This window comes from Cryptomeria japonica, chromosome 9 (genome assembly GCF_030272615.1).
Source record: "Cryptomeria japonica chromosome 9, Sugi_1.0, whole genome shotgun sequence".
In the NCBI taxonomy this organism is placed as follows: Eukaryota; Viridiplantae; Streptophyta; class Pinopsida; order Cupressales; family Cupressaceae; genus Cryptomeria; species Cryptomeria japonica.
Window position 1 is genome coordinate 84,169,172 of NC_081413.1, and position 24,765 is coordinate 84,193,936.

Consider the following 24,765-nt stretch of genomic DNA (forward strand, 5'->3'; position numbering starts at 1 on the left):
AAGTTCAAGTACAAGTCAGATATCACATTGCTAAACATTTACTATATCAATTTTTGTTATCACTTTGAATCCCCTAATTTGATTATAATGTGTTCATTAGGCCGATGTTATAAACTAATTAACAACAGCTAACAACAGCAATTACCAAGTAGCACCAAAAGTACATACCAAGGTTAAAAACCAACTCCTAATAGCTAGGCTTACAAAGTAGGAACAGAATTACATTAGAATTAATGCATGAAAAAAAAGTAGTACATTTTAATAAATTTTAGTTCTAGCTAAAATATTTTGTATCATCTTGCCAGATATTAATCATTCTGGATAATAATTTTGTAAAATTCCCTGCCATTTCAACTCAAATTGAATGAAATACTCCCAATGCTCCCCTTTGTTGTAACACCCCCAAGACTAAATCTTGGGAGTTCAGTCCAGATTTAGTCAAACACTGCACTTCATTACAATGACCCATCAGACTAGGTTTTGCTCTTTCAATACCATCAATCAATATCATCTTTTGTTACAAAAACAATTAATGCAATCAGTTAATATTCATTCTATATCAGCTCATGATAATTGTGCTTAGATAGTGGGACCAAAAATAATTGCAAATTAATTCCTCCAAACATAAAGCGTGGTATATATTGATGATACAAATGGCTATTCATTTATAGATTGTTATAAAGGAATATTAACATTTGAAAATCAAGATATGTCAATTTCAATACATTATCATATAGAACAACATTTTCCAATTATTTTTAAGAATATAGTGTTGAAGAAGACCATACTTTCTGATTTTTGAAAACTATAGGCTTCCACATGATCACCATGAATCAAATAACTACATTTACACCTCCAAAATCTAAACACAAAGATCGCGTGCAAGCCCTTCAAAAAAAGGGAAAAGGAGGAATAGTGCTTTAATTTGCAAAGGTCCTAAAAATATCCTAAAGCATATTTGAACTTGATTGGAATCCAACAAAAATTAGTATTTAGACAGATCGAAACAACGTATATCAGCAAGAATCTAAAACATGAGTAGAGAGAGATCACAAACTTCTGTATGCGATTCTTGTTTATGTGGTGAAGTTTTTATTAAGTTTTATAACTTAAAGAGAACGAGATGCTAAAATTTCTTTGGTCGTTTTTAATAAGCATCATACATCACTCAAAAGCAATTAATTTCACAACTTATGTTGGTAAAACATCAACTTCAGCTCATAACTAATTATGCGTCATGGTCAATATTTATTCCATTGTACATCTTTATGCTTAGCTAGTAAAGCTTTATAATCAAAAACAAGTATTCGACTGTAGATCCTTCTTGACTGCACACCATAGTTCTATATATGTTTGTGCTGTCTCAAGCTGTTCTACAAAGGTGGAATTTGTACATTTCGCTGAATGATTCCCCCACAACTCTGGTTCATGAATAGAATAATGTCTGGAGGTCAAAGGAGCCATTTGTTATCTTCCAAACTGTTAGTGGCTGTGAATTTAGCAGGCAAATAAGTAAACACCACATCAAGAAACATAGAAAACACCCCCTATAAATATAGCATAATTTCCAATCCATAAGCAGAAAAAAAATATGCAATCAGATCAAAGACATTGAAAGTTCATGGAACAATAAAGTAATTATATTAGAACTAAGGTAACAGTGAAAAGGTTGGAAAAACTCATACGACAAAATAATTAAAAGGGATTAAATACCCCAAAGCATAAAGTCTAAGTCAAAAATATTCTGAAAGTTCAAGAATGAAGAAAATTCATTTAGCATCCAAAGTGTGATGATGTAAAATATAAGAAGACTCAGCACTTCGCATCCATGCAACAAAAGAATTTCTGGATAAAAAATATACAACCTTTTACCAATACAACCTTTTACCAAGGCTTACAAGAAAAACAGGTAGGGAAAACTGCAATAAAATGAAATGAACCAATTTTTATCTGAAAATGTATTTTTCGAAAATACAACAAACTGATATAAGCAAATAGATCAAAATCAAAAGTAGTAATGATATTCAAATCAGGTGAAAAAAAACTATTATAAGATGAATAAATTCCTGACATGGAATGGGCCTCTAACCAAAATTGTGAACATGTAGAATATAAGCCTCCACACTCTATGATCAGCTTGAGCAACAAAAGGCTTCTGGATCAAATAGCTATACAACCAACCTTCTAACAAAAAAACTTGTCCAAAAGATTTTGGTAAGACAAAGTGCAGTAAAATAAAATGATATTTGAGATATTCTTAGGTGATCTAAAACCTATATTTCAAATATATACAACAAACCAGTATGAGCAAATAAATAACAAAGAAAGGCAATTATACAATTCAAAGCCCAAATAAACTGTAAACAAAAATCACTTTCACTATTTTTGGTGCAACTTCCCTCAGGCATTCTCTTCCCAAAAAAGACCTCCCCCATGGCAGTCTTTTCTAAACAAACCTTAACCATGGCATTCCCAAAAAACAGGAGAATGATACAGTTCGGCTAATTTCATTTTGGTACAAGTGGTCTGGTGGACAAATAAAATTTGCAGTATGCAATTGAAAGGCATTCCAATAAAATATAATTATAGGGCAGCTACAAACCTACTAAATATAAGACATGGTTTTTTAAATAATTTTCAAATGCATAGTTGAAATATTTCTGTATGAGAGAAAATGCCTGCTATGAAAGATGCACTTATACTAAGGCAAGCAATCAATAATCTTCAACCCTAGATATACTAGAAGTGAAGTACAAAAGTCACCAATCCCCATAGCCCATGCCTTTTTAAGACTAACAAGGAGGCAAAACCAACCACATCATGAGTATGATAAATGCTTGTCTTGAACTGTGCATGCAGATGTTCCTACAAAAATCCATTACTAATGCCAATGCCAATATGAAGAACTTGAATTGTGCTGCATGTATAATGAGGAAACATAATCTGCCCACATACAGTTCTGATGCACCTCCCTCCCATGAATATTAAGCAACCCCCTGTGTCTTTCTTCATGCTTGATACCAATGCAAATCTCCACATTTTCCCTAACAGATGCAATACATTATGATAACTATCATAGATGATATGGCACAAATGATCGTAATAATGATCAAATGCAAAGAAAAGGAAAAAATGCTGATGACCACAACATCAATGATAACAAAACGATGATGCAATTTAATGCACCAATATGATGCTGAGGATGCCATTGATTTCTAAATTGCATGCTTCAAAAGGAGCATTAAAGAGCAGAATACGTCCCTTTTGGTGGTGGTGTCATCAGCTTTAATATGATGTCACTGTGATGCTGTTGTAGGCACACCATTGAAAAATGGTACAGGCATACCAGGAGCAGCTCCAGCTGCATGTGGTGGTCCACTGCCATCTTTCTTTCTTCCATAGGGATTCTTAGAGTATGTGTTTTGTTGTCAAGAAATAAACAAGTTTATTCATGCAGCATGTTCCTCTAGCACTCATACCACAAAAATCAAATTATTTATAAAACATGAAAAGGATATTGTATCCTCATACCACCTCTATCTGAGCTAGTGATAACAGCACCTTGCAAGTTGTTGTGAACAACTACTGCACTATTTATATCCTGCACAGCTCAGGGCAAAAAAACATTATTCAAGAATAAGACATACAAAATGTGTAGATAAGTAATCTGCATAAAAAAACATTAAGCTTATGTTGCTGTTCATGGAAAACCTACTTAATTTCATAATTACTTTGTATGAGGATTGCAACAAATTCACACAGATTGGAAAAGCAACATCAAAATTTTAAATCTTGCTATTAAAGCATGTAGAAGGTATATACCTCAAACTCTATAAAGCAAACAGTGCTTCTTCCCTGATGCAACACTTTCATCTGTTTGAAACCTGGTTGTCTGCGCATTAGAGCAATAGAAAGGACAGTCAATAACAGCACATGATCAAACTCAATGAGTTGAATCAGCACACTAACTACAGGCATGGAAGGCTCATAAAAAGAAAGATTGATAAAATTAGCCCTCAAACTATCAATCACTTATTGGATAGATCAAACTCATTTACATACACGCTAAAAAGTCCCCGCAACTCAGCTTCACTTGTATTTTCACCCAGATTACCAATGAAAAGAGTATTACATGGGGGATTGTCCTTCATGTTCTGCAAACTACATAAAATTAGTACTTCTAAAAAATACAAACATCACAAAATTAAGAAAAAACAAAACTTAAAAGATAACAACAAAACAAAAATGAGTAAGTTACATATGAACTAGCTACTTCCATTCTCAAATGCCGAGATACCATCATTGAAGAATGTCAGATTGAGAATTGTCCCTGTTAAAAAAAGCCAAGTTACCCGGGGACATGTCCCCATTTTTTTTTCAGGCATTCCCGTCTCAGGGACAGGTGATTCCTAGGGGAGGTCCCCATAAATTCTGCATATTGACAGTGAATTTTGACAATGAATTCTATAAGCAATTTGAGTTTGACTCTCAATTTAACACAAATTTGGCATAAGAATTCAGCTAGTTCTTACATGTTGGTGTTCTATAATGTATATGTGCATGCTTTATCCATGTTTTCATATGAATATTTTAAATTTCCCTATTTATTTTAATTTTTCCCAACTTTTATATAGCCGTCCCCAAAACCTGTACCACCATCCCCTGCCGTCCCTGTCCTGGAAACTTGGGATAACAGAGAAAAAAAGTAATGCCTATCTTCCTGACCCGGTTTACGTCTGCACTTAGCAAGTATTAGAGATCAAGATCTTGGAAAATTTTGACAACACTCTAGGAAAGGAAAATATACAAGTGCATTTAAGCTATATGTGCTTGGTCAGAAAAACCCATAGATCCAGGCATGGTTCACTCCTGATCCAGGTTCATGATCCAACCCTCTGTTGCTATGGAAAGGACTTGGGCTTTGGAGCCTAAGTTCAGCCACATAAATCTCATGGATGTACCCAGCCAAACCTGGTCTGCAACACGAGCACCCAGAGTATTCCCATTGCAAACCCATGGCTTCTTTCTATTTTTTTGTGTAATGTCCCTAGGGAATAAGACCAGTTCCAAACTGGCATTCATTGTTAATTAACTCTACCAAGGACTGCAGATCTAGGGATCACAGTTAGTCTAGAGCAACTTTAGCCATCTAATGCACTTTAGATAATAAAAATTTGTCTTACAGTACAATGCACAATGCAATCAAAGCCATCATTACTGTTTATTTAAATTCATAGACAATTCAACATAAATCTTCAGATAAAAAGGGACTTGGACTCACAGATAATTGATCACAGATCTGAATGATAATAGAGATTTGGAACCATAGTTAATCCCAGATGTGAATGATAACAGAGATTTGGAACCAATCGCTGGTAATTGACTAAGTCACCAGGTTCGAATTCAAATTTGAAGTTCGACAACTTTGAAATTCGAATGAAGTTCGATGAGGAAAAAATTCGAAATGTATAAAATTCGAATTAAATTCACCATATGTAATTTTTTAAATTTTTTAATAAATATATGTAATATATCTATAAAATTGCATAAATAGTTTAACATTGATAAATAGATTTGAAATCATTATAAAAAGATGACATATTTATAAAATATAAACCATAGGAAACATATGCTTTCGTGATTGCAAAGATTTTCTTTTGACAAAAATTCACCGCAGATGAAATTCGAAAAAAAAATCGTCATTAAATTCTCTTTATATAAATTTTAGTTTTTAAAAATATCAGAATAAACAATATTTAATTTATATATTTTAATTTAAATTTATCAAATTTTATATATGAATAATTAAAAATTTGAATTAAATATTTTGAAATATTTTATTTTTAATATATTAAATGTTAAATCTAATAACTTTTATAATAAACGTTAATATATTAACAACATTATTAGTTAACATTTATATTGAATTTTAATATTATTTAACATTTTATCGGGCAACACCATTACATCCGGCAACAACTTATATTAGATGTTTAATATTATTAAATGTTTAATAAAGGTTCACATTTATCGGGCAGCTTTATGAAGTTACTTTAATTTTAACATTTACCTATATCCTCTTCTCCCGATGCGGCCGTCTAAAGACCCTACCGGCGGCAAGCATTGCGTCAACCATTGACTTGCAGCCCTCGTACCTCCCAACGGCAATAGCGAACTGGTTATCTGCCGACAGCAGAAAAACACCTCTGCCTGTTTCCTGTGCGAATTTTAAACGAATTTTGGCCAATCAAACTTCAACGAATTTCAACGATTTTTATTGCATGTTTTAAAGTTCGGCGAATTTCGAACTTCAAGGATGAAATTCGGCCGAACCTGGTGACTTAGATTGACTGTTAGGAAAAGAATACAAGATCTGAATGCGACCAGCAAGCAATCCTGTCCTGTCAACTAGTCTCGAAATGAAACTCCTGCCCCTGCAATTTGACCTTCAGCTTGCTGACTACTGACCTCACATCCGTATGCTCACACTGGGTGAGATCTGAACTTGATGACTAGGCGCTAATGGTAGTTGCTTGGTGAGCTCGGATGGCCCCATAGGGCTAGGATTGACTCCAGTGAGATTCCCAATAAGCAACCCTCTGAAACTGCAGAGCCTAAGTGTGGATTTGCCCTTAACTGAGTGATGACTGAAGAATGTCCTCTCAGGTCTAATAAACCGCACTGTTACAGTGATCTGGACTATGCTAAATCCCTTGGATGAAGCTTAGCTGTTGAAGTCTATGCCTCAACAACTGGCTGCAGATCTTTGACAGTCTTGTGTTGATCTGGGCACACATATGATGATCTGATCACTATTATTACCAGATCTACAATCAAGAATAGGACCTCCCAACGTCTCTTCACAGAGTTTTTCATGTCTGTTCAGAGCAGACTTGCTTATACAATGCCAAAGAATAATTTTCCAAAGTGATCTTTTTGATAGAAATGAAGACACTATATATATCATCCATAGGAAAAACCAAGTCAGTCCAAAATAGGCCAAAAAGGGTGCCAACAGTTGAATTTAGAAAACTTGACTTCAATTATATTTATTAATATTTTGTCAGCTCAAGGTACCCAAAACTAAGCACCAACAAGAAAGTTTCGTTTTTAATTTATTTATTTTATATTCTAATATTCATTTCAACTATTTACATTGAGTGTTTAAAACTGGGGAAAAATTGGATTTTTAAAAAATATAAAAAAAGTGTAGAAAAGAAGACAATATCTACTTTTTAAAATTTAAGGGCATTTCCATAGCATAGAGTTATAGAGTAAGAATAAACTAGAGAGTTAGCCCATGAATTGTCAAACATAGATTCTTCTTGCTCATATTCATATCGCTCATTACATTGCATTCCACAAAGCATATTTCATAGTGCATAAATAATAACTAGATGGTGACAGTTGTACAAAGTCAACATATAAACTAAGTACAAAGTTCCAAAAACTTAAATGCAGCCAATGACTCATGCTACTACAAATAAGAGCTATGCTGGATGGCAGGAGGTCCTAATGATGAAGCTCTTGGATAAGAGCATGTCCTGGCTCATTCAATGACATGGGGATCGACATTGGCCTCTCTTAGGATCTCAAAATCATCACGCTCAAGAAAATTATCATCAACAGCAATCCACTTAGACTCTGGATCAATCTCGTCAAGATTGATTAGCTCATCATCCTCCATAGTTCCCGTTTTTGTCCATGTAGAAATTAGTCTTTGCCTTACAAGTCAAAAACACAATGAATACAATTGCAACTAACGGCAAGTATATTAAAAGCCTACCCTTGAGCTTTCTTTAGCTTTAAACAAAGGTTGTGGTGAACAAACATCAAGTCATTTATATGTCATTGTGTTAGGCAGTTGCATTTCTTGGAATGTATGTATTCAAAAACACTTCAAGTACACTCACAAGTGGATGAGCTGCATGGCTGGCTCAAAATGTGTATTGCCATCAATCTAAGATTTTTGGTTTTGTGACCAAAATAATCCCCCTACACTGTAAAACAAATTATATGGAGATGACATCATGTAAGAATATCTTAAAATCTTAACACATTTAATGATCATGTCCACAAAATCAAGAGTAGGTCAAAAGTTTATAGAGCCTATCTGGTTGGAAAGTCTTTTTGCCTTCCACAACAGCCCTAGAAGACAAAAGACCTTTTGCCTGCTTGTACATTTGCCAACTCTGCCATAGCTTCCCACAATTGTTTTGAGGTTGGAAATATTTTCTCCATCCATATGAACAAGCCTCGTGTGATCTTAGCATCAAGATGTCTGAATGAAGAGTTATAGAACAACATTAAATTGAGAAAATATCATGCAACAAGGAGAGAAGAGTGCAACTATCAATCCCATCTCCTATTAGTTATGTCTCATAATGGCATATACCTATCCCTCTCATTTTCCATTCTTACCCTCATCACCTCCTTGGCCCTATCCATGGCCTCATATAAACGTCCCATGGGAGATTTATCCACATCCACTACTCTTAGACTTACACTAGAGGCTCTTAAAATTCTACAACTTGTTCAATCGCATCCCAAAAACTAGTAGAATACATGAACTCTGCCCAGTTGGTTGCCAAATTAGCCTGCACAATCAATTTTTTTTTGACCAATCAGATCATGCCACGTCAGTTGTGAAGTTTTGGCGACGGTCATACGGTCGTCAAATTTAACCCCGTAGTTTGCTGACCTCATCATTTTTCAAAAATTTTGCAAGCCCCTCTCATTGAGCTTTTTGATTTTGCAGTTCAACTTCAAATGGTCATATCTTGCTCATTTTTGCTCTTTTTTTTGTGCAATTTTTTTTTTAATGGGCTAGAATTTCGTGTACTTTCATGTGGTGGAATTATTTTCTGATTTTGATGGACAGATTTTTCAGAATTCTTAGTTTTTGGTGATTGTACCTGTCCAATCCCCATTTCTGCAACTTCCAGGTCTTTGTTTGGGCTCATATGAACTCCTTTTCAGGTGCCGTTTTTTTTTAAAGTGCATTATTTTTTGTCTACTCTCAGAATATGCTATCAGTTTGCAGCAATTGTGGGTAGAAATTGTACTTTCATCACATGGTCTTATTTGGCCAATTTGGCATTTGTATTGCATAGATCTATCTTTCTGATCTTTTGCTTTGTAGTTTTCAGCCTATTGGGGCAATTGTAAAACAAAATCAGAAGTCTACCTTGCCATTGTTTGCAAGTGGCCTATTGTACATGCACTACATATAAAGTGCCAAAATCATCATTTTTTGGGGGGGGTACTTTGATTGAGTGAATTTGGGGGGGTGTATCTTGTGCTTTTGTGCTCTTGTGTTCCTTCCTTTTTGCTGCTATGAGTTCTTCTAAGTTTCCTCTATTAACTCCTCATAATTATGCTACTTGGAAAATTGATGCATGGAGTAAACTTATGGAAAAAGGACTCACTCATTACATTGATGGAACTATTGTTGCTCCCACTGATCCTAAGGTTGATCCAGTTGGTCACTTGGATTGGCTCACTAAAAAATATCATGGCAATTGGTACCTTAAGAAAGTATGTATCAAAGGATCTCATTTTTCATATTGAGAAGTGTACTCTAATCAAGGATGCTTGGCAAAAGTTTCAAGACTTGTATGGTCAAGTTGATGAGATTAGGGGATATCAAATTGATAGTGATCTCACCATGTTAGATCCCAAGAACTTTGATACTATACAAGATTATGTCACTAAGGCGAATGAGTTGAGGACACAACTCAAAGATTGTGGCATTGATAAGAAGGATACTCAATTGATATTCAACTTGATAGGCAAGCTTCCACAAGAATATGCAGCATTTGTTTCTAGTTTCCAAACCCATAGGATGACAATGGGTTCAAGCTACACAATGCCTACATTTGATGCTTTCAATGAAATGTTGATGATGGAACAAACTAAGTTGATAAGCATGGGCATTCTTAAGGCTTCTAAGTCTCAAGCATTAGTAGCAAATCAAGGGAACAAAGGAAATCAAGGAAAGGACAACTCAAACAAGAAGAAATGGCAATCAAAGCCTAAGGACAAAGCACCATCTTCTCCACAACAAGGAGATTCATCCTCTTCCAAGAGGGATAATTCACCAAAGGAGGAGAGACCTACTTGTGCCTATTGTAAAAAGTTTGGTCATGAGGAGCGTCGTTGCCACTCTAAGAAGATTGATGAGATCACACATATCCTCAAAAAGCATAACATTGATTTGCCTAATGTCTACAAGAAGGATGATTCATCAACTTCCACTTCCTCACATTCAAAAGGAAAAGGGCAAGCATTCATGGCTTCTACAAGTGGGAAGACTCACTCTTTTGGAACAAGAAAAGGAAAAGCTCTATGTGCTACTATTAGTCATGATTCAGAGAGATGGCTTCTAGATTCAGGGGCTTCTCATCTTATGGCATCTTCGCAGTCTATGTTCTCTACATTTGAGCCTTGCACCATGCCACAGATTTTGATGGGCAATCATACATACATGGATGTGATTGGGAAAAGATCTATTGACATTGGGGATAACTCCTTCAATGATGTGTTGTGTGTACCCCACTTGACAAACAATCTCCTTTCTATCTATCAAATCACACATGGCGCAACTAAGAGAGTTGTGGAGTTCACACCTGAGTCAGTTTTCATTAGAGACTTGGAGGCTAGAGCTATCATTGCGACTGGGGTGGTTGATCATGCATCTCGGTTATACTCCTTTTTAGATTTTGTTGATGATGATGATTTCACATTTGATGATTCTACACATGATGATCACACTTCTTGTGATGGTTCAATTTTTGAGGAGAACTTTGGGCACTTGAACATGGGGATTCTCACATGTGACCCCATTCTTGAGCCTTGTATTTCATCTCCTCATATTGATATCACATCACCTATTGCACCTGATGATGCAGATAGTGCGACAGTTTTGCCTTCATGTGATTCAGTGCAGCAAGATATTCATTGTCTTCCAGCTTCAGATTCATGGGATGATTACTTGACAGACATTGCAGGTTTATTTATGGAATCCTACATTGCAGATTTGGGAGACATCATTGATGACATTCATCTTCTCTTTGATGAAGGTGATCCTTCTTCGATTGTTGCGAGGGAACACTCTGACCCTCTTGTTCATTCTCTACACGATCATTCTTTCGAGGTTGACATGATTGTGGATACTTATGTACAACAGTTGGAGGAGGTCTCTTTATCTTTTGAGGAGACATGTGAGTCTTTGGGACATGTTCTACATCCATCTCCACTAGATCTTGGAGTGCCTTTTTCAGCAGTGTGGCACAATTTACCACCTTTGGAGGGGTTATCTTTCAACATCGACATGGGGACACTTGAGCAATTTTCAAAGATTCCTTTCATCATGAGTTTTCTTCATACATCTTCCCTTCATGATTGGGGAGACTTCATGGATACACCTTTGGTTTTGTTTCTTCCCAAGGGGAGGAATGTTGTTCGACGTTCATGGAGTAGTTTCTTCATACATCGAGCTTCTATCATTGGTGCAGATTCCACATTGAGGGGGGGCTTCCTAGCTTCTCTTCTTCTCTCATATGGGGGGCGGACTTTTTCCTCACATGGGGTTTTGTTCCTCACATTCTTCTATGAGAGTTCTCTTGTATGTTTTTCATCTCTCTTTTGGGGGAGGGTTTTTTCCCATTGGGTTTTTTTCTCTTTCCCCACTTTGTGATAGATTTCATTGCATTGGTTTTCATGCATTTGCATTTGTTCATGGGTACCTAACATGGCCTAGTAGCCGGGACCCATCTTGCATTGCTTAGTTGCATTGTAGACTTAAGTGCATTCCCCTAAGTTGCACTTAAGGGGGGGTGTTGGTGTAAATAATTATTCATCTTGGATATTATTACACTTACTTAAGTTTACTTAGGAAATGCATTTCATAGTAGTTTGGGTATGAGACACTTGGGTGTTTGTGCCACATTGGGATAGTGTGTGTAGGAGAATTTCCACCTTTTATGGTGTTGATCTTGTTGTTACACTCCACATTTAGTGGGTGATCCACCTCATGTGGACTATTATATTGTTTCTCCTACCTACCCACACCTATTTTCTACCTACCCTTGTTTCTTATTGAGACACATGTCATGTTTGTGTGCTCACATATCCCTAGCCTTGCCTATATAAGCAGGCTCATCTACATTGTATGTAATTGATTTTATTGATCATTTTCTATTGATGAGAATACAGTTTATTCTTGTCCTATATTGTGTCTCTATTTTGTACATTTCATTGAGCCGTTGATCTTGGCAAAATCTCACACTATTAATTAGTGTGTTTTAAATCTTTAACAACTTAGGAAAGAGTTGGGAAATAAAAAATCATAAACATGAACATTAACAACACCAATGAATAATTTTCATTTGCTTCAAACATAGAAACTGGCACACAATAAATCCTTTGATTGAATTTGTCTATGCAAACACCTACCTCCCCCATGTCTTCCCGATTGTGTAGCACTACCACACTTGTAATTCTTTCGTGCCCTTCACATCGTTGTTCCCACACACTTGACAAATGTTTTGGTGTCGTGCCCTTATTTTGTAGACAGTGGCTGCATTTTGGCAGGTTTTTCTTGCTTAATGGGTCATTTTTTGGGTTTTGGGGTGTTACGCACATTTTATTTACTAATTAATCGCCAAGTTTTTGCCAACTCATTCGTGATTAAATTGAGAAAACCTTATTCAAAGTTGTTGACCATAAATCATGATTTATTCATGAAGAAAATCGTAGGGCTGTCCGATTTGCAACTAATCACATATAATAGTGACTTTTTTCAACTTTTTGCTTCTATGGTTTAAAAACACTTTTGTTTAGTGGGGCATGACAATCCTCCCTCCCCATGATTGCTTATCCTCCAGCAATTTCAATCCCAAGTGCTTGAAGATCTCCACTCCTTCCCATGTGGTGTCCTCAAGTGGAAGATTCTTCCATTTCACCATATATTCTAGAATGACCTTGTTTTTGAGCTTCTTCTCCCTCATATCAATGATGGCTTCCAGCTCCAAAATCAATTTGTCTTTGTCATCAAGGAGTGGCAAATCTGGTGAGGAAGTGATCTACTATCCAACAGCCCTTTTCAGCATGACACATTAAGTATTATGAATCGTGTTGTTCTCTAGAAGTTCTAACTCACAAGCAACTACACCAATCCTCCTTATTATCTTGTAGGGTCCATAAAATTGTGGCTTCAACTTCTCTATACCACCACCTTTGATGGTAGATTGTTTATAGGGTTGTAATCTCAAAAATACCATGTCTCCCACCTCAAAAACAGCATACATCTTTTGCTGGTTTTGGGACTGTTGTAGCTTCTCTTTGAGTGTCTTCACAATGTCTAGGCTTTGCTGAATGAAATTTTTCGCTCCTGGTACACTATCATTCGACAGAATCAAATCCATGAATGAAATAGCATCATAACCATGGAGTGCCTTGAAAGGAGTCATACCTATAGACATAAGATGAGTAGTATTGTAGCAATGCTCACCGACGTGCAGCCATTTGGTCCATGTCACTTGCTGTCCAGTAATATAGTCCCTCAAGTAACCTTCTATCCATTTGCAAATGATAACTAGTGCTTGAAGTCAATTCTTAGGTCAATTGAAAAAGTGCTTGCCAAAACAACTTGATAAACCTGCTGTCCCTATCACTTACAATGTTCCTTGGCAACCCATGAAGTTTTAAAATCTCTCTAAAGAATAGATCAGCCACCTGTCGAGACCTACACTTTGCAGATATAGCATGAAAATGAGCATTTTAGTGAGCATGTCAACAACCACATAGATAAAATCCATGGAGATGCTTTCCCATTTTTTATTTGAAATGGGCAGAGGCTGCAACAAACCAGCTGGAAATGCATACTCTGTTTTGTTTTGTTCGCAATTCACACTCTCTCTAACATGCTTCAACACATCACCATTGCTCGAGCCCCTTCCATGAGAATAGTTCCCTTGCTTGTATGTCTTTAAGTACCCTAAGAGACCAACAAGTGGCGTGTCATGACATGCCCTCAAAATCTTCTCTTTCACCTTCGATTCTGGCAAAAGGTGCACTCAATCCTTTAGAGAATGAGTTCGTCCACCACTTTCTAACTATCATCCTATAGCTTTCCTTCCAAAATGTTAATAGCAAAAGTGTTTTTGGCATATTCAGCTATTATAGAGACCTTCCAATCATTAGATATGTCATTCATAGAGCAGAAATAAGGCTTCTTAGAGAGTGCATTAGCCACCACATTATTCTTTCCCTTAACATATTCAATATCAAAATCATACGATTGTAACTTACCCACTTTTGTTGTCTATCATTCAAAGCCCTCTGATTGAGGAAGAACTTCAAACTGTTATAATCCATTTTCACCACAAATTTCCCGAAAACCATGTATTGTCTAAATTTGGCAAGTGTGTGCATGACAACAAACATCTCTTTGCCATAAAAGAGAAACTCTTCTCTATCTCCTTGAGCTTCCTGCTCTTAAATGCTACGGAGTGCTTATTCTTTATCAAAATTGTCCCAATCCCCTCTCCTAAAGCATCACATTCTAGAACAAAAGGAAGTGAGAAATCAAGAATAGCCAAAACAAGACATGAATTCATTACCTCCTTGAGTTCGTCAAAAGCTTGTTGCATTGCTTCACTCCAAGAGAAACCCCCCTTCTCCGTCAAATCTATCAATGAAGCTGCAAGTCATGAAAATCCCTTCACAAATCTCCTATAATAGCTACAAAGTCCCACAGATCCTCTCAGATGTGATAAACTCCTTGGTCGTCAATCCTAAATCACCTTGATCTTATAATCCACGCGAACCCCCTGGGCACTAATCTTATGCCCCAAATTTAATATTTCAGTTAGTCCAAACTCGCATTTGGATACTTCGACGTAGAGCAAATGTTGTTCAAGTATGCCAAGCACCTCATCTATATGCTTCTAGTTATCTTCCGAAGCCTTGTTGAAAATCAAGATTCATCAAAGAAAACCAACACAAATTTCCTCAATTGCAAAATAAATACTTGATTCATGCATGACTAAAGGTGGTGGGCGCATTGGTCAACCCAAACAACATCACCAAGATCTCATAGTGCCCATAGTGACATCTGAAAGTTGTTTTGTGCACATCCTCATCTCTAACCCCGACATGATGATATCCCGACCTTAAGCAATCTTGGAGAAATACACTGCAACATGAACCTCGTTTATCAACCCATCATTCCTAGGTATGGGATGGCAATTCTTGATTGTCTTCTTGTTGAGGGATCTATAACCGATGCAAATCCTCATAGTCCCGTCCTTTTTCTTCACCAATACCATAGACGAATAGCTCCTTAATTGCCTTCTCAATCTCCTCATTGTATCTCCTCAAGTGCCAATAAGGAGTAGTGATGATGGGTTTTTCTCCTTCCTAAGCTCAATCACATGCTGAAAGCCCCTATCTGGTGGTAGACCAAGGGGAATTTTGCTGAATACCTTGCTATGTTTTGTTGAAATAATAGCTAATTTGGATCAAATATAAGTATTACTTGTACTGGGCTGGACCCAAACGCATTATGTAACTTGTAATTTGGTCTAGCCCTATAATGGGCGATGTAACTTGTGAATAGGGCTAACCCTATAATGACTAATGTAACTTGTAAATGAGTCCAACCCTATAATGGGCATTGTAACTTGTAAATGGGAATAGGGCAGACCCTATCACATGTAACTCAGAATTTATATTGGTCCGACCCTATAGTTGTAACTTGTAATTTAACCCTATGTTTTGGCGCCAAGTTGAAAGGGGGCCTGAGGTGTCTAGGTGAATTGGACACATATATATTTGAAGTCTTTTGCAAGTATCAGACACATCTGTTAAACAATCAGCGACTACTATCTTGTAATCAGCAAATTAGCTCCTCTGCATCAGCAACTTCATTCAAGATTGAAGACCGCATTATCTAGGGCAACAAATGCATGTATAGGGGCAGCGAACTTCTCCTTGAAGCTCTGATTGATCAGCTTCATTGATCAGCAAACATGGAGCAGCATTCTTGGTTAGAGAATTCTTCCTGCAAGCAATGATCTTATAACTTCAACAAGTGACCTGATCCAAGGACAGCGAACTCTCTCTCAAGGATAGCGAAGGTGTCTTTTGATGCAATAAATCATCTTCATGTCTAGCGAATCACCATAGCAATCCGTCCTCCTGCCAAGCGAAGGATCTGCACTTCTGTGTCTGATCAGCAATCACCTACAGTAGGAATCCTTCAGATAAGTCTGAGTGTTGTTCATCTCACTGTATGCTCTAATTCAGATTATTATCTGTTGATTATATTGCTTTAAGTGTGTAGCAAAGTTGTAAGACTTCTACTGTTTTGACATAATACAAACTGAGAATTTGTTGCTGGGTTTTTCACCCCCAAGAGGGAGGTTTTCCCAGGGTACCCTTGTGTTCTGTGTGTTCTTTGTGTTGATTTTCTGTCATTGCTATCTAAATTTAACAGTCTCATCCTAAAATTAACATGTTTATCCAATATGGTCTGGATGTCAACATGGTAGGACCTCCCAATCTTGGATGGGCTTGTATCCATAATCGAGCATTTTGCTGCCCAACCCACTTGGTCTCTACAAAAAAATATCTCCATCCTCTTGGACGAAACCACCATAGGACCCCATTGGAAAGGCCTCGAAGAGCTAACTCCTTCCAGTTAGATTTGAACTTCAATTCCAAGTTCTAATAATTTGGTGTGTACTCGCCAAGTGAGTGCAACCATTGCACTCCCAATACCAACTTTATCTCACCAATGCCAATCACATCGAAGTCATCTCGCATCCTACATCCTTCTAAAGTCAACTCCAATCTACAACTGTGACATTAAACCCTTCAAAGTCTTCTATCCTCAGTCCCATCTTAGCCACCAATCCCCATCAATGAAATTGTGGTTGGCTCCACTTTCTATCAAAATTCTCACCCTTTGTCCTCGTAGGACTCACCTATTATGAAAGGAGTGATATCTAGGTACTCCTGAAAGTGTTGCAAATGTGCCATAGAATGCTCTCCTTCTACCTTCTCTTTGTTCTTAATGTCATCTACAACATCTTCGAGCTCATATTCTCCTTCCTCTAAATCCTTATCAGAAACTACCTATATATAGTGGATTTATCCTTTTCCCAAACAACTATGACCTAGTACCGTGAAAGATAGTTTTTTTCTTCGTAGCTCATTTCAAATTCATCCACCCTGCTAGGCTTCAAAGGGTGGATCTTAGGCTGGAAAACATTCTTATAAAATGGCTTCCTTTGTTGCCCTCCTAGTAAGCTCTTGGAAGAAAACTTATTCTTTACCACAGAGTCCTCAAACTTAAGGCCCTTCCCATGGCATCCTCCAAGGTCGTCAGCTCAAAAGCTCTTGCCAAACCACAAAATGACTAATAATCCCTATATGAATAAGAACATGAGTCTCTTATCCATCACATCTAGAACCATGATTGAAAGCCTTTGAAATTCGGTTACATAATTCTCTACTAAACCATGCTGCCTCAAATATACTTCTAGATCCCTTTGGCAAAATCTTAGCCCTCAATTCCTCAACCGTGGTTCTATAAATCCATCACAAAGTCAATCGTCTGAATGAATATCCTTGTGTAGGTATATGATGCTCCTTTGAGGATGTTATGTCCCCTCTTTCTAGTTAGGATCAGTGATCAAAAGTTAGTCTATTAACAAGTCCTCATAGACTAACGAGATGGCTAGAGGACATTTATGATGGCATTTTCCTCGAGATTGTGGTACCATTTCAAAGTAATTTGGGATTGAACCGGTTCTTGATTGTGTCATCTTCAGGATGCCAGCTTGAAACTACAATAAACATCATCAGACAGTGACAACTCCTAGAGAGACAGTAAGGTGCTTCCTTGCCAGGCATCCATGAGGGGAGAGAGAGAGAGAGAGAGAGAGAGAGAGAGAGAGAGAGAGAGAGAGCAAATTAAAAGAGATATTAAAGTTGATGAATAGAACTTCATAATTTCCCCTTTGGGTCACTTAAAACACATTTATATTATAAAGTTTCACCTTTCTTGAGTACCTATTCCTAGTAAGAGAGTGAAAGGGGAAGTGAGAGATAAAAGGTTGGTTTCAATGGAAAAGCATATAACATAAAGTAAGTGCTCCTAAGTGGAAGAATTGTTATGTAGAAAAAGTAATCATTCATTAATATATTCATAAAATCTTATTGAGGTGTTAGGTTTTCAGCCCTAATAAGGGTGTAGCTTTGGAGATTTATAAAAAGGCAAACTTTGAAGCTAAGTTATTATGTTGGATATTATTCTCATTATTGCCTCCCTTGAGGAGCCCGTATGACCTTAAGATTTTGAGGACTTTGGAAATGGAGACCTCCATTGTTTTGCACATCTGCAGCTGTGAGAGACCCGCCAAGGGTGTGAGGAGAAACTCCATTTTCGGGGGTTTCCATTGAGCATCAAAGTTGAATAAGTTTTGTAGCAAATCTGAAGCCTCCTACTTGCTTGTGTATGTGGCTGTACTTTCTTGGATTGGAAGGCTTGGAAAATACGTTTCTGGATCATCTTTGCACAAAGGTTGTATTGGCACATGAGAACAAGTTGTGTGAAGATCTGGCAGCAGTTTTGAAGAGTTTCTTGGACCAGTTGAAGAGTTTTTTATAGTGGCTGTAGTGAGGTGGCTGCTTGGCAGGCCGACCTCCTTTACAACTCTTTTGGTGGTCATCTTTGTCACAAACTTAGTTCTTGGTGGCTGTCCCTCATTGTACTCTCATCTCCAACACAACAGTACAGTCCACAAAAGTTACTGCAGTCAAAAAGGGTTCAATACACATAAAATCAGACCTACATCAGGCCATACTAGCTAAGGGCTGTGGAGTTCCTAAACAACCCCAACTCAAGGAGTAATCATAGTACGTGTTCACCAATACTATCACCTACAGCAGGCCTCCTTATGACAACAGCTTGGAGAGGAAAGAAGCAGATTTCTAACCACTGTGAATAGCTTTCTGAGTGTGCACCTTGGTTGTATGCTACCATCAGAATTCAACTTGTTAACTACTGAAGCTACCGGGTATGTTGGTAGTGATTTTAAAGACTTCGTTTGCTCTGTAATAGCACTCTTATCAAAAGATTTAAGTACTCATCTTCAATAAAAATCTAATAAAAATTATAAATTTGACCGTGATTTCCAAATCAGTTTTCAGTTCACTTCATTGTTACTAGAAGAAAGTATTTATCTTTTCTCTTTCAAAACTTCAAAATAAATCGAAAAACACATCTTCTGCAACTTCTATCTAGCTCTGAAAGACCACCAAAAAACAGGAAAATATAGTTTATTAAATTAAAAATTACAAGCAGGTTACTCAGTGGCAGATTCTAGTGTTCCACCCGGGGTGGGACCTTACAGAGGACTCCAAGAGCACATCTAATGTATCAAATGTTGGCATTTGGTAAGAATTTGCTTTCCATAGAATAGGAGTTGTATTTCTTTGCATTTCTTCTTTTTCTTTAGATTTTTGTCGTTATAATCTAGCACACCCAGCCAGGGACCCTTGTCCAATTTAATATTTGCTTTTGCAAACCATTTAAGATTGATTTTGTAATCTTTTCCACAATCCTTTATCAAGCATCTAAGAGCACATCCAAAGTATCAAAGATCTGCATTCAACAATAATTTGTTTTTCTTTCCATTGTGTGTGCATTCCTTTCTTTATCTATCGAAGGTAGCAGCTAAATTTAGAGTAGGAGTTATATTTCTTCGCATTTCTCCTCCTTTTCTTCTTAACTTTTGCTGTTATATTCCTGCACATTCAGTGGGACCCCTCTTCCACCAAATGTAGTAGCTACATTCGGTGGGACCCTGTGTGTATTCCTTTCTTTATTCTACCAACGGTAGTAGCTACATTTAGAATAGGAGTTATATTTCTTTGCATTTCTCCTCCTTTTCTTAATTTTTGCTGTTATATTCTTGCACATTCAGTGGGACCCCTGTTCCAATCTCATATTTGCTTGTGCAGACCATTTTAAAATGTTTTCACAGGTTTTTCTACATTCTTGAATATGTTTTCTAGAAGAGAGTTTCTGCTTTATTCAACATTTGCTTCTAATCATTGGTATTTCTATTCAAGTTTTAATATTTCTGCCTTTAGCTTTCTGGTTTTTCTATTGTATTGTATAAATGGTGTTTCTGCATTGATTCAAGGCATTTCTGCTAGCTTCAGCATTTTCGCCAAATTTCAACATTTTTGTAGCAGTTTCTAACATGGTCTTTTGTCTAAGTTACTGGTTTGGGTTTGGGCACCGGTTCGAGTTTGAAGAACCCGGTACACTGGTACGGCAAAATTTTGAAAAGGGGTTTGGGTTCGTTTGGGTTCGTTAGTACAAAAACATGTAAATTTTATATATATATATATTTTGATATTTGTGAAACGTATAAGCATGAATTAAAACTTGCATGTCACATAGCATCATATAAACAACAAAACAAACATAAGCTTGTAATCATAGCATCGTATACATCAAGTTTAATATCAAAATGACAAAGTAATCAAGTATCATTGTTTCAACTTTCAACAATATAAAGTTTAATCATCTAATTCATCCTTCTCCTCCTCCTCATTGACATTGACATTAGATGAGCCAATGCCACTTTTAGAGGTGAAATGAGTGAATATAATGTTTTAGAAGTCACTTTTAGGGTATAAGTTTCACTTTTTAGAAGGCGGAATTCAAAAATAAATTAAATTTTGCATATAATTTGCTTTTTTGGGCCGCCCAGCTGCCCGGGTTCGGCTGGGTTCGACCCGGGTTCGCTTGGGTTCGACAAGGGACGAACCGCCTCTGGGTTTTTCGAACCCTGGTCGAACCTAGTCCGAACCGGACCCAAACCAGGAACCCGTTCGAACCAGGACCAGTACCAAGGGGGTCCAAGGGCTAACCTGGTAACTTAGTCTTTTGTAAGCTTTCTTTGTTAGATAGTCGCTTACTAAATGATTTATCCTAGCTCTAACTTTTGCAAAGACTAACTATTAGTTAATCCATTATAGATGCATTTCTAAGCTAGGGTTAGAAAAGTATTTTTTGCCTTCTAATCATATTTCTCATTTAGATTTCTCACTAATTAGCCTTGCAAGGTTTCTTTTTTGGCTAACCAATTATTTGCAAGTGTTTTTCTAACCAGAATTTGTTGGGTTTCTCTTTTCTTTTCCTCTGATTCCGGGATTGCAGAACCTCTACATTATTGTCTATACTTCAACATTTCCACTAAATTGCCAATGTTTGCATTCTCTTAAACATTTTTTTTGTGTATTAGTGTTTCTGCTCTATGAAGCAACCCTTTTGTTTAATTTTCAACATTTCCATCAAATCAAAAGCATTTCTACATTTTTAACTCTCTATCTCGCAAGTTGATGTTTCCACTGTGTGCAAAAGCGATTCTATTTAACTTTGAGAATTTGTGTTTGTTTCAGCATTTCCATTTTATTTCTGATGTTTTTACAGAATTTGTTAGCATTAGCCCACTGGTCTTTTTTTCTATTGTTTGGTTTTGTAAAATTATAAGAGGCAATAACAAAAAGGAAGAAAATATAGAAATTAATAAAATGCCTGAGAGAGCAGCCATGGTAAAAGAATATCTGCCCAGGAGGAATGCAAAGAAGACAACAATTCTCTGTCTAAGAATTCTCAATATCGTTATCACCTTTTGAAATTTCTGCAAATTACTTTCAAATATAGCCAAAAGTATTAAAATACAAGTCAAATGCACATTTTTTTGTCAATTTTTCCAGAATTCAAAGTTCTCCCCAATCTTGTATTTGGCAGTAATAAAATAAAAATATTGTACCCTTCTTTGCCAATTGAATAACATTTTCTTTGTTTGCAAAATTCATTTCTTAGTATTGAACCCTAACCTGTGTATTCCAACATGTACCTGTTGATGTGTTTTTTATGCACAAAACATTCAGAATAAAATACCAAGGTAATTTACCCCCTCTTGAACAAAATCACCTCAGATGCTAAGAATGAGATCAACTAAAATGATTCCAAGGTTTCTACATGTTGGATGTGAATTGTTGTGTTTCACTTGGGGACTTACGCAAATGTTTGGATTATCATGAATGATGCGAAATAGGTGTGCTGACAACTTAAGATTTATCAATGTGGCTCTAGATTTACTTCTTACTAAAAAATGAGCAAAAGGAATAGGGTTCAGGAAGTCTATTCTATACCTAGGAATGTAGGAAATGATGAATGGATCTAGTGGAATCAAACCAAGCAAGGTCTCACAATCAGGTATTGACACAAGCTTAGTGCAATCGTCTAAGGTATACTTAAAGATTTTCAGGCTATCACCATCAAACATTGACACCATCCAAGTTGATGCTTGTCAAGGGACGCGTAATAGTTGAAGTTAAGCTTACTTAAATTTCCAGTCGACCACGCAAGGTGCACTTACTAGCAGCAAGAGGCTAGTGGTACGGACTAAAGATTCCACACAAATGAATTCAACAAATCTTTCACTCAATCTAACATACATGAAAATAAATTCTAATCTAACTTGGAGGAATTGAAAACCATGAATGCAAAGACAACATTCGAAGAGCAAAATCACCAACAATTGAAGAATGATTAGGATTCAAATAGTTGTAGCATATACCAACAATTCTACAAAAACTCTCTCTTACAAATGAGAGACAAGGAGGCATATATAGAGTCTCTTACAAAATGGATGGCCCAGACTGATCTAAGATCAACGGCCGAGATCATGCCAACAAAACCCTAGAATTGCCCTAATTAGGATTACATCAAAAATGGTGCCACCAACATATGGCCCAATGAAAAGATACCTAGTCATCAAATAGGGAATCTTTCAGAAGATTCCTTCCTACATCTCTCTCTCTCCTAGCATACTCCAAGAATCTAGCCAATATTGAATCTAACTCCTCCATAGAAATGCTAGGCAAGGTATCCTGTTGTAAATCAATCACGTCCAGTGAGTCTGAGCAAGCATTCAAAGTGTTCTCCCATTCTGGCATGAGCTTTTGCGAACTATGAACATGAATCAACAAAGAGACCAAGTCATCTATCGGACTCTTCTTCAAAAAGTCCAACTGGCAAAAATACATAAATTTCATCTTGTCTCTTAATTCGGCCAAGTGTAAACCACTAGCATCACTAACATCAACACCCAATAATTCCTCAATCGAGGCAAGGATCTTCATCTGAATGTCCTGAATTAATCCTTCCATTTCCATAAAACTCGACTGGGCATTCTCATAAGTTGATTTCTTCACGGCTAGTGAACAATACCAGCCATGGAAATCGTATCTGTCTCCACTGTGCACAATGTTCTCGCTGACCAAGGTGGAATTAGGAATCTTCTTCAAAGCTTGGAGGTGTGGAATATTCTTGTCTTGGATAGGCTGGAATTCTTCCCAAACTCCCTCCAAATACTGGATTCCGAATACGAGCCCTATTTTCCTATCATATACATGGACAAATTGAGTGAGGAAATCATCTGCCTGCTTTCTTGTGCTCTCAATCCACTTTTCCACCTCCGAGTGTGTATTTCTCGCCACCTCACAGTGTGAATGTATTCCATGGTCAACTGCAATAAGGGAAATAAGGGTGGGATTTCCACGCCTTGTCCCTGCAATATACTCTCTAAGTCTGATATTCTCTTCTCTATACCTTTCTTTCTCTACAACCTCACATCGATTGCCTGGAGGTTTTCACCAATCTCCTGGAATTCCTGCTTTCTGGATGTACGAACAAGGGCAACTGAAGTGATCTGGAAATCCATAGGAGTAGCAATGTCCGCTGTCACGCCTGCAATAGGAATAGCAATTTGCGCAATCCACATTCCTGTCTCATCTCTAGCTATGTGCGACAAAATCTCCGCTCTCTTGGGCTCCTTCTCCTTAGCACTCCTAGCTAGGTAGTCATCAATATCATCAATAGGCTATACCTCTATCATTTGTTTACTTTTCTCCATACTTCTCATCAGCGATTCAGGAATAGTGGCCATCTCCATACCATCATCGAGACATATTTCTCGATCAAACTCCTTCAATGCCGAGATAACATCATCATCATCATCATCAAGATTATTCTTGGTCCAATCATATACCTCATTTCCCAAGCTAACTTCCAAAAGGACAATAGGGGATTCCGGTTGATCATTATTCTCATCAGGAGGTGCACATGTCGTTGTGGCATGGAACTCCTGAATATTCTCTGGTAGTATCACTGTGTTGAAACACTGTTGAGTCTCCTTGTTTTGTTTTGTTACTTCAATCACTTCGATTGATGAGACACTGGGATGGGGTGAACGAATGATAAGTGAAGGAATGATAGTCTTTTATTTCTTCTTCACCTCCTCAATCTTCTTCCCTCTGACCTTGACTTCTCCTGACGTGTTCTTCCTTCTTTTGGGAGCTTGACTCACTTCGTCTGCATGAATCCTAACATCACTGATAGTCCTTTGATCATCCTCGGAAGTAAACTCTTTCGGCTTCATCCTTTCATAAGTGAAGGGAACACCCATGTCAACTAACTTATTCATCTGTATATCCACCCATAGGCGAGAGAAATTCAAGACCTCTCTCATCAATATATTCAGGTCAATCTCTTCTGACTTTGACCAATTAGGCAATAGGATTGTCTTCTTCATTTCACTCTCATATTGTGGATGTGTATGATCTCTATCATCTAATACCTGATCAGGAATGAGGAAAAGTCCACACTTC

At 37.1% G+C, this 24,765-nt stretch overlaps 1 protein-coding gene across 4 annotated transcripts in view; it reads right to left on the reverse strand.

The window, feature by feature from the left end:
• Positions 1-1,164: 1,164 nt before the first annotated feature.
• Positions 1,165-24,765, reverse strand: part of LOC131030214 (cell wall integrity protein scw1) — a 63,403-nt gene continuing 39,802 nt past the window's right edge. The window contains exons 6-10 of one of the 4 annotated variants that reach the window (XR_009359007.1): positions 4,063-4,154; positions 3,823-3,892; positions 3,516-3,601; positions 2,956-3,414; positions 1,165-1,444 (exon numbers count right to left, since the gene is read on the reverse strand). Coding sequence is in view for 2 of the 4 variants with exons in the window: in XM_059211939.1 (XP_059067922.1) it covers positions 3,297-3,414; positions 3,516-3,601; positions 3,823-3,892; positions 4,063-4,154 (366 nt within the window). In the remaining 2 variants the exon portion in view is untranslated. Of the gene's footprint in view, positions 1,490-2,606; positions 3,415-3,514; positions 3,602-3,822; positions 3,893-4,062; positions 4,155-24,765 lie in introns of those variants that run through there. The other 3 variants (XR_009359006.1, XM_059211939.1, XM_057960935.2) reach the window with 3 other exon arrangements.